General features: G+C 34.9%; 1 protein-coding gene and 1 long non-coding RNA gene across 5 annotated transcripts; one reads left to right on the top strand and one right to left on the bottom strand.

The window, feature by feature from the left end:
* The first annotated feature begins 2,799 nt into the window (after positions 1-2,799).
* On the top strand, positions 2,800-5,742 carry LOC131542558 (B- and T-lymphocyte attenuator-like). Of its 3 annotated transcripts, none has more exons than XM_058779372.1 (7): positions 2,800-3,055; positions 3,242-3,305; positions 4,083-4,409; positions 4,514-4,576; positions 4,683-4,808; positions 4,933-4,973; positions 5,070-5,742. In XM_058779372.1, the coding sequence occupies exons 1-7, from the start codon at positions 2,996-2,998 to the stop codon at positions 5,364-5,366; spliced, it is 978 nt and encodes a 325-aa protein (XP_058635355.1). In that variant the 5' UTR covers positions 2,800-2,995; the 3' UTR covers positions 5,367-5,742. The 3 variants fall into 3 exon arrangements, with proteins under 3 accessions (XP_058635355.1, XP_058635363.1, XP_058635372.1); XM_058779380.1 differs by having other exon boundaries at positions 2,806-3,055; positions 4,514-4,555; positions 5,070-5,739; XM_058779389.1 differs by lacking the exon at positions 3,242-3,305 and having other exon boundaries at positions 2,806-3,055; positions 5,070-5,740.
* On the bottom strand, positions 4,801-8,338 carry LOC131542599 (uncharacterized). 2 transcript variants are annotated; one of them, XR_009271741.1, is made up of 4 exons: positions 7,935-8,338; positions 5,783-5,927; positions 5,144-5,226; positions 4,801-4,926 (listed from the first exon to the last, which is right to left on the bottom strand). It is a non-coding gene; the product is annotated as an uncharacterized LOC131542599 (long non-coding RNA). The 2 variants fall into 2 exon arrangements; XR_009271738.1 differs by lacking the exon at positions 7,935-8,338 and having other exon boundaries at positions 5,783-7,763.
* Positions 8,339-9,919: the final 1,581 nt, after the last annotated feature.

Below are 9,919 nucleotides of genomic sequence, written 5' to 3' on the forward strand. Positions count from 1 at the left end.
AAAAAGGCACTGCTCCACTGACAGATTTTGTACCCATTTTTATTTGAGTGTACAAATCATTTATTTTTAAATTACATATATATATATATATATATATATATATATATATATATATATATAGATAGATAGATAGATAGATAGATAGATATAGATATATGTGTGTGTGTGTGTGTGTGTGTTTTAGAACATAGAACATAGTCAGAACATAGATTTGTATAATGACAAAGGTATGTATGACATAGGTATTACAAGGTGAAGGTGACATCTCAGGACATTGACCCATGTCCCCACTTCCCACTTTTCAAAACGCTTATAAATCACGACTAAAATAAGACTGAGTTTTTTTGGGGGGGAAAGTTGACATGCACAGTCTCCTGTAAGGGGTAGGTTTAGGTGTAGGGTTGGTGTAGGACAATAGCACATACAGTAAGTACATTATAAAAACCATTACGCCTATGGCATGTCCCCACTTTTCACAAAAACGAACATGTGTGTGTGTGTGTGTGTGTGTGTGTTTAGACAATGGGGGAGTTTGTACTTACTGTATAGAACACTAACCTCTGTTAAGTATGTCTATATGAGTTTATATCATTTATAAAAAAAATTTAAGGAAAAGCCAAAGTGTTATATATAACGTCTATTAAAAAGTTAATAGTCCTGGGAAATGCAAAATATAAAGGCAGATATGAATATTATTCAGGCAATACAGAGTCAGATAAATGTTCTCAATGTTGAATAAAGTTTATGCATGTTATAGTTTTATAAATGTATAAACTCATGTATTTATTCAGTCTGCTTGTTTAACCTTAGACAGTGATTCTGAGTGAATGAGGAACTTCTGGGCGATGCAGTCCCAGTACCTGATTGTGGAGCCCAAAATACAAAACCTACCAAATGGGAGAGACTTGACTTCCCTACTGAAAATAAAGCGAGTGGTGAAGATACATATTATTTGCATTTCTTTTAAATAAGCTTGACATGAATGTATCACTGAGTAAACTGTGAAGACATAAAAGAATCAACAGATTTGCATGTTCCATGCAAGCATGACTTTGATGAATTTGTAAATGAATTTGTTAGAACCATGACTCATCAGTGTCATCATCCTTACACAGCGTCTCGGAGTCTCGTGGTTATCCTTTGTAAATTAACTACAGAAAACACATAACTTTGTTGCCAATGTCAAAATCAAAGCAGATCTATAGCAGTAACCTATCGCATAATCTATAACAGTTGCAGAGTGCAGGACCCAGGTCCGGATTAACCTTTTGTGGAAAAAAAGCTTAAATCTAGTTCTAGGTATTTATTTGCATGCATTTAAAATGACTTCTCAGTTTTAAGCAGGATTTGCATAGTGCTCATGGAATCACTGTCCTTGAGGAGTGCAGTATCGAAAGCACTGCAGTAAGAGTGCAGTATCGAAGTATACTCCACTTGATAGTGTGCACAAATACAGGCATTCAGACATTTCCGCACTACAAAGTTTTATCTTTGTGCAGCTATTTCTCTCCAGAAGTTATGACTGATCAAAATGTCTTGGTACCCGTTAAAGGCAACATAAAATCAAAATTGACATTTCTTTCTTCTCATTCAAGAAGCTGTGTCACAATAGGGAAGAAAAGATGAACACAATCTCCATTGCATGCTGACTTTAAACTATAGGGTAGCAGGTTTTTCTCTTAATCCCATCATACAAGTGCTTGTCAATGCAGGCCACTTTTGTTGGTGCTCGGGCCACTGTAGTCACCTTGTTACCGTCTTTCGGATGAGACGTTAAAACGAGGTCCTGACTCTCTGTGGTCATTAAAAATCCCAGGATGTCCTCCGAAAAAGAGTAGGGGTGTAACCCCGGCATCCTGGCAAAATTCACCCATTGGCCTCTGACCATCATGGCCTCCTAATCATCCCCATACACTGATTGGCTGCATCACTTTGTCTCCTCTCCACCAGTAAGCTGGTGTGTGTTGGGTGTTCTGGTGCAATATGGATGCTGCACATTGGTGGTGGATGAGGAGACTCCCCCCTTCCATGTAAAGTGCTTTGAGTACCCAGAAAAGCGCTATATAAATGTAACAAATTATTATTATTAATTATTATTATTATTATTAAATAACCAATTAGTTGAGAAAAAAAAAAATCAATGGCCATTTGTGACCTGCACTTACAAAGAAAATTTCAGCTTCATGTGCAGTATGTGTGTACTATGCTGATGGCAAAATTTAGGTTACACTTTATTTTAAGGTGTCCTTGTTACAGTGTAATTATACCTTTAAGTACTGAGTAATATTAATACTTACTATATGGTTAGGGTTAGGATTAGGGTTACTTGCATGTAATTATGCATAATTAATTGTTTTTATAATAGTAAAATTTACATCACATGTACTGTTTGTGTACCCTAGTGTACTGGTGAAAAACAAACTATACTTTGGGCTTATGTACAATCATATCTCTTTCCAGTGTCACTGGAGACACGTTGGAATGATGGTGCAAATGCATTCCTGCTAGTAACATACAAATACTATACAGACACAAAACACATGTTAATGGCAGGTGTAAATGCCACTCATATCTCTTCAAGCAGACCTGAAAAACGGTTAATAACAAACTTGGACTGGTAAAAAAACAAGCTCTCATTCCTGCATCAGTCAAGCAACTGCCACTGAAATAAATAGAAATTATAACAAATAGGCTAATTGTGTAGACCTCTTTGGAGAGAAAAGACAGTTTGCACTGGTGTTCAGTCATTGTCCACAAGGAGGTGTCACTGAGTTCATCGTCTTTCGCTTTCTTCATTCTTTTTCTCTTCAACATTTGCATGAAAGTTCAACCAACCTGGACAAGGTTCAGAAAACCTGAAACCACTACTAGATGAGGTTTGACACTGTCAATGACAAAAGAAAGCAAACCAAAAAGAACAACCATCAAAAACGGACACAAAGACGACTAAGAAATATAAAGAAATGCTGAGAAACAACACAGGTGAAAAGAACCTATGATCAAAGAAGGTGAAGATAAAAAAAAGGTACAAGAAAAGAGAAAGCAAACAAAAATGGTGAGAGACGTCATAGTGGAATTTACAGCTTACGGCACACTTCCACTTCACTCTTGGTCTTTCCAATACACGCATTCGCAGACATACTCGTGACAAACAATGTGCACAGCTCTCATTTTGGACATTAGTTTTTAAACACACATAGTTTGATAAAAACATTAGATCATGGGCAACTGTGTCTTCCAGATCATCTGTAATCTTGCTGTTTCTCTCCTACTGCTATCGCTTAGTGTCAGCGGCGCCACAAATGGTAAGTATTAAGATCTGCTTTATGATGCCCTATTACTGACTAAAGTCAGTCAGTAATATTTTGTTAATTGTGATTTCTAGGGAACATTGTGGTATGTGTATGGCAACAGTTGTGGTATGTGTATGGTTTTGTGAGTTACAATTTAACCTTTCACTTGACAAATTGTTTTCTGACCTGATGTCATGGTATATTATGCATAGCAAGTAAATATTTGCTTGGACTTACATTTTATAATTTTAGTTAGTTTAGATGTTAGATACCTTGTTAGATACATCTAAATCATTAACTCATCTTAGATGATGTAATATAGCTGGAAATCTATTGGCTTAGCCTTTTTGCCAGTATCAACAAGTAGATGTAATGAATAAAACAGTCTCCTTTCAATACTTAAAAAAAAAGAAGTTCATTCACTTACTTATGCTTACAGGTTGGGGATGCCTGGTTAGAGAATAGTGGATCTGATTATATATATATATATATATATATATATATATGTGTGTGTGTGTGTGTGTGTGTGTGTGTGTGTGTGTGTGTGTGTGTGTATGTGTGTGTGTGTGTGTTTTTATTTGGTGTAGTACTGTTTACATCAGTAAAGATTCTTATTACTTTCAAAACTTTTTATTGAAAATAAGAAGATTTCGCTTTACCTTTTCAGGATTGAAACTCATGATGTGAAAATTACACTTATTGTCAATGCCGATACCAAACATACTTAAAATATCTAGGCTTTTCTTGGTCTATCTACATTTTCCCCCTTATTTTCCTTCATTCCTTTAGGGTCTGAGATGAATTGTTATCCAGTGATCAGAGTGCCACGAAACACAGTGTTTCTAGCTCCTGTTATGAGCGTGTTGAAGATAAACTGTACTATAACTCTACCTGGATGTCACAGGAACCCAAGAGTCTCATGGTGCAAAATCTACGGAAATGACTGCAAAGCTTTAAATTACACAAATCACATAAGAACTGAGTGGAAGAGCATCACAGAACATGAATGGATGGCTTTCTTTATTTTCCTGAATATCTCAATGGAGGATACAGGTTTCTACAGATGTAAAGAAGGAGACACGACTATAGGTCATGCTATTAATGTCACTGTGACAGGTAAGAGACATTATCTTTAGATTCACAGATGGACTCTAAACATTCACATATTTTGTTAAATGTAAATAATGACATTACTTGGACATTTTATTATATTTTAATAGATAATTGGGAGGATAAAGTTTCACACAATCAAAGCGACACAAGTAAGGACATGACCATTACTGGTAACGTTTTGCTTGGACAAATGCATCTTCATTTGTTGATAAGAACCATAAGTTGATAATGACAACAACTCTTAAATATAATTTTATTCAATTCCTTCAATATTAGGTGATGTGAATTCAGGTCCAACGGATGATCTACAGTGGCTCTGGCCATATGTGTACATCTGCAGTGGAATAGCAGGGCTGGTGGTGATAGTTATTACTGTAACATTGTTTATCATCAGATGCCAAGGTGAGTGGTTTGGGAGTTTAAACAAAACTTTACTGTTCTAGACATAGATAAAGTTACAATACAACTAGATATAATTACAATAAAATTTTGCTTTTATTTCTCTTTTCCTTGGATGATCCTGTAGGGACAAAATCAACAAGAAAAGATATGACAGTTAAAAATCAGGTATCTTATATTTTAATTTTGCTCAATGAAACTGTTTATTGTATCTGTTGAAAATAATGATTTGGTCTTAAAGGTTGTTTTTTTCCACTTCCATAGTACATGGAAACACAAAGAAGTGATTTGCCTCCTCTTCCTCATCACAACACCCATTCCCCCTCTAATCAGCTGACCTCTGCTTTATATCGTGGCTGTGAAACTCCACCTGTCAGAGGATCATCATCAGCTGGAAGAGTTTCAGATGGTAGACACAACACTGTTGGCACAGAAAGAGGAGAAGAAGAGAATGCTCTGGTTTATGCTTCTTTGAATCACCAGTCTATGCCAAGAGGGCCGAGAAGAACAGCACGACATGAACCAGAACCTTCAGAATATGCCGCAATCCGGTTCCGGTGATTCAATGAATCATTTATTAGACAATTTTAAAAGAACACTGTGAATTGCAGTGAAAAAATGGGTTCTGTATTTAGAAATACTCTCTATGAGGAGCAAGAGTCCAGGCGTTTGGAAACGGGTTGATAATGCAACTGGTTGCTGGTATCTCAAAGGTCCAGTAAAAATTGCCAGTGTTCTCAAATTTAAAAATGTTCTACCCTACTATAATAAAATAATAAATAATTGTGGAGAATGATGTTGTAACTTGTGGAAGGTGTAATAAACCACACAACAACTGACAACAGCTTACAATGAATGATCCTATGTCTATGTAATATGCTATTTTATTAAACATAAGCAGTGGTTTTTGAAAATTGTCTTTGGCAACATTTTTAAAGCTGAACTTTTACTACTGAATGACTTAAGGCTTGGGTAACCTTATTTTAAGGTGTCCTTGTTACGCGTATACAACGCACATGTCCTACGTCATCCGCCGGAATGGCTTGCACGTATGACAGTCACTTCAAATGAGTCTTCTTCATCTAGGAGAGCTGGATTTACACCCACAGCTCCAGATTGACCCTGTGGCACATAGTATAGGTCATCAGCATCATATATTTCAGACTCTGAATCAGGACTAAGAATTGCCTGATCTTCCTTATCATGCAGCATCGCTACAAAAATTTCAGCCGTTAATCTAGAATGACTGGGATCAGCCAAACTAACACTCTGGATAAAGAGTGCACAACAAGCAGTCGATCATGTATATACTGATTATATAATGTCGCTGTCAGACAGAAAACTTGTATGTCCAAAACCATTACTTTTCAGGAACACTGACAGACATAAAGGGTGGCCAATAGCACTGATTTATGACAACAACAAAAAAATGTGGAGATATCAGGTTTCTGCCTGACAGCAATGAAATATACTTGTATATAATAACGTATTATTTTGACTTTTATTTTGTTGACCTAGCTAACATTAGTTCGCTAAAATAAAATATGTCAACAACAAGCTAGTTAATATAGTATTGGACATGTGCCTCTGTCTCATTAGTAATAGATTTCAAGGTCAAGGTCAAGGAATCACTCAGGCATGATTGAAATAACATAGGAAATGAATATGGGTCATTTTAGACCCATGTGTGTAAAACTGATGTAGAAATCCAAAAACCGTGTTTGTTTACAAAATAAGGAAGGAAAAATAAACAAAATGATTTGTGGAAGTCAAAATCAACATATTTAAAGACTATCTGGATTAATAAATGATAGAAAAACATTTCTTCCAGAGATTCAGCAAAGAAACACTCATCCATATCTGAAATAACATAGGAAAGGAAAACGGGTCATTTTAGACCCATGTTGTGCATTAGAAGGGTAGTGACACAAAAAACGATTTTTGTTCAAAAGGTAAGACAGAAAAAATAAAATAAGAATTTATGATGATCAAAACGAAGTTAATTGAGGAATTCCTGGAATTCTGAATGATGAAATTAATTTCTTGCAAAGATATAGAAAAAGTAAACTCACTTTAGACCCATGTTGTGTATCAAAGGGTTAAAGGTCAAGGCTTTTGCATCTGAACTCTTCATTTGCATGCCATTAGTGCAGCTTTTTTTTCTTTTTTTTTTAAGAGTGGGGTTCTAATATATTTTATATTGCATTGCGAAGAAACCAATAAGATTTTTTTTTTTTTTTTGGTTTGTTTTTGGTGTTTTTGGTCACCTGCCCAGTGCTGTTATGAGTTGGTGTTGTTTGATAAACACCATAGTAAATACAAAAATCTGAACTGCTGTTTAAAAAAAAAAAAAAGATAAATGAGTAATGAGAATAATTGTTCCTTTGGGTTGTTATAGTTATAGTGGTGGTGTAAACTTCCATATTATCATAAAATTATAAAAATGTTTGGTTACACTTTATATTAGGTGGCCTTAACTACTATGTACTTACATCAAAAAAAATAAGTACAATGTACTTATTGTGTTCATATTGTATTGCAAAACACTTTTCTGCTATTGAGGTGGGATATGGGTATGGTTAGGGACATGTTTGGTGGTTTGGGTAGGTTTAAGGGTGGGTTAAGGTGTAAGGGATGGGTCAACAGTGTAATTATAAATGTAATTACAGAAATTAATTACAGATGTAAGTACATATAGGTATTTTTTAAAATATAAGTACAATGTAAAAACATGTATGTACACAATAAGTGCATTGTATCAAATTATTAATTTAAATGTAAGTACACTGTAATTAAGGCCACCTAATATAAAGTGGGACCAAATGTTTAGTTGTAGATATCGTCATAGGGCCTTTACAGTAACATTTGTAATATTTTACTTCATTCCTTTAGAAATAGAATGATATATCCAAACAATCCTTTTTTTTTCTACTCAGAAATAAAGATGTTATGATTTAGGATTCTTTTCCTATTATTTTCTGATTTTTCTAATAGATCACCAGGCATAAGAATGTTCCATGTTTCAAGTTATGATTTGTAGAGTATCTCAGAGTACAAACTGAGAAGCCCACAAGAGCAAAAGCATGCAAACACATTTCCTGTATGAGCAGAGGGGAGAATGCAACTTACCAGATATGATGGTGGGATTCTTTACCACCCACAATGAAGAACAATACATACGACCTCCTTAAAGGTCAATGAGTATACTCACTTCTATTTATACTGTACACCCACAATGAAGAATAGTAGGCATATATGACCTCCTACTGTCAATGAATTAAAAATCAATGAGTAACATACTCCCTTCTATTTATACTGTACATACTGAGTGTTTGTGTGCATGTGTGTGTGTGTGTGTGTGCGTGTGCGTGTGTGCATGCGTGTGTGTGTGCGTGCGTGTGTGTGTGTGTGAATGAGAAAGCTAACCCAACAGCCTATTCCTTATCAAGCTCAATGCTTATGTGCAAGTGTATAAATCAGTGTGCTGCTGTAGTATTTTTTTGTGTTGGTGTGTCTAGACTGGTTTCACCTACGACTGTGACTCATTCTATTGAAGGGACCTTCCACAAAATATTTCCTTATTTAATCTCAACACTTTATTTACCTTGACATGAGTCAGTTAGAGAATGGTTTCTCTTGGAATACGTACTAGAAGCACAGTTTCAGAATGCAAGACTCTCTTCTCATAAGGGAGCCCTTTGCTCCAAGATATTTTTAAATAATAAAAAATGGAATAAATGTGAATATGTATGTTTGCTGTAGACAGTTGTCTGTAAATCACTAAACTGATGTAATCGTTAAAAATAATTCAAGCAACCATCATTATAATAAATGTTAATAACTTACTTTCCATCATAAATTCACCATAAACCCCAAGAAAAGGGTTTCTTTTCTCTTCTTTTCGATTTACACTTTAAAGTGTGAATTGAATTCACAGTGTGATGTAACTGTATTAGATTAAAAATATCAAACCAAGTGGCATCTGCAAACAAATGATGCTATGAGGCTTTCTTCACCTTTTTGCAATGCCTTTTAACTGTTGTCAAGGTGATTTTATAGCGGATGTATGAAGACGAGTTCACCTAGCAGAGTAACCACAGGTGTAGTTCATCATATTAGCATATACAAACACAAGTTTGACAACCATTTTTGTCTTCATTTTGAACAATAAATGGATTATTTTATAATTTGGTGCAAATTTATGTATGTATAGATGTACAGTATGTAAGTATGTATGTATGTATGTATATAAAATAAATGCCTCTTGCTTTTTTATTTTTAAATAATCCAATGACAACTTTTAGGAACACTGTATATGACATTTCCAGTTCTGTTAAGAAAGTTCTTTCCAGTTCTGACAGAAAGCAGAAATCATTTCTCATTTCCCTGTAACAGGTTTTATTTCACATGGTTTGAGTTGTCCTGAGAATCATTCACCAGTAAAGATTTACTTTTGCTTGTCCCTCTTCTGCTTTTAAAAATGACACGCGATAGGTTATAGAGAATTGAGAATACAAAATGCATGAGACCATTTTTAAAACAAACTGACCATCTGAGAATCTAAGACTTGAATTATCAACCATTGCTACATTGCAAAGTTATGTGAAAATTATGTTGAAGGAATAGTTCACCTAAAATGAAAATTTTCTGAAAATGTACTCACACTCAAGTCATCAGGCCATCAAATGTAGATGGGTTTGTTTCTTCATTGGAACATATTTAGAGAAATACATCACTTGCTCACCAATGGATCCTCTGCAGTGAATGGATGTTGTCAAAATGAGCCCAAACAGCTGATAAAAACATCCCAATAACCCACAATTAAGACATTCTAAACTTGAAATTATTGTTTCTGGCTAAAATGCATGTCCTCAATCCATAAAATTGCTTTCTCCATATATTATATGATAATATATGTTGTTTACTTTTAGAAAAGTCACTGTCAATGTTTCAGAAGCGAAATATGCAAAAATATTTATGTGTCTTAAGTTGGCTGCACGCAGCAGTGTTATGCATAAATGCTCTTTCTGGAGATTATCTTCTTCAGTCTTGTAAACAAATGACTCACCATATGATGCCACTTAAGTTAAATCGTGATGTATTGTCAAGTATGG

Source organism: Onychostoma macrolepis, chromosome 01, assembly GCF_012432095.1.
Source record: "Onychostoma macrolepis isolate SWU-2019 chromosome 01, ASM1243209v1, whole genome shotgun sequence".
In the NCBI taxonomy this organism is placed as follows: domain Eukaryota; kingdom Metazoa; phylum Chordata; class Actinopteri; order Cypriniformes; family Cyprinidae; genus Onychostoma; species Onychostoma macrolepis.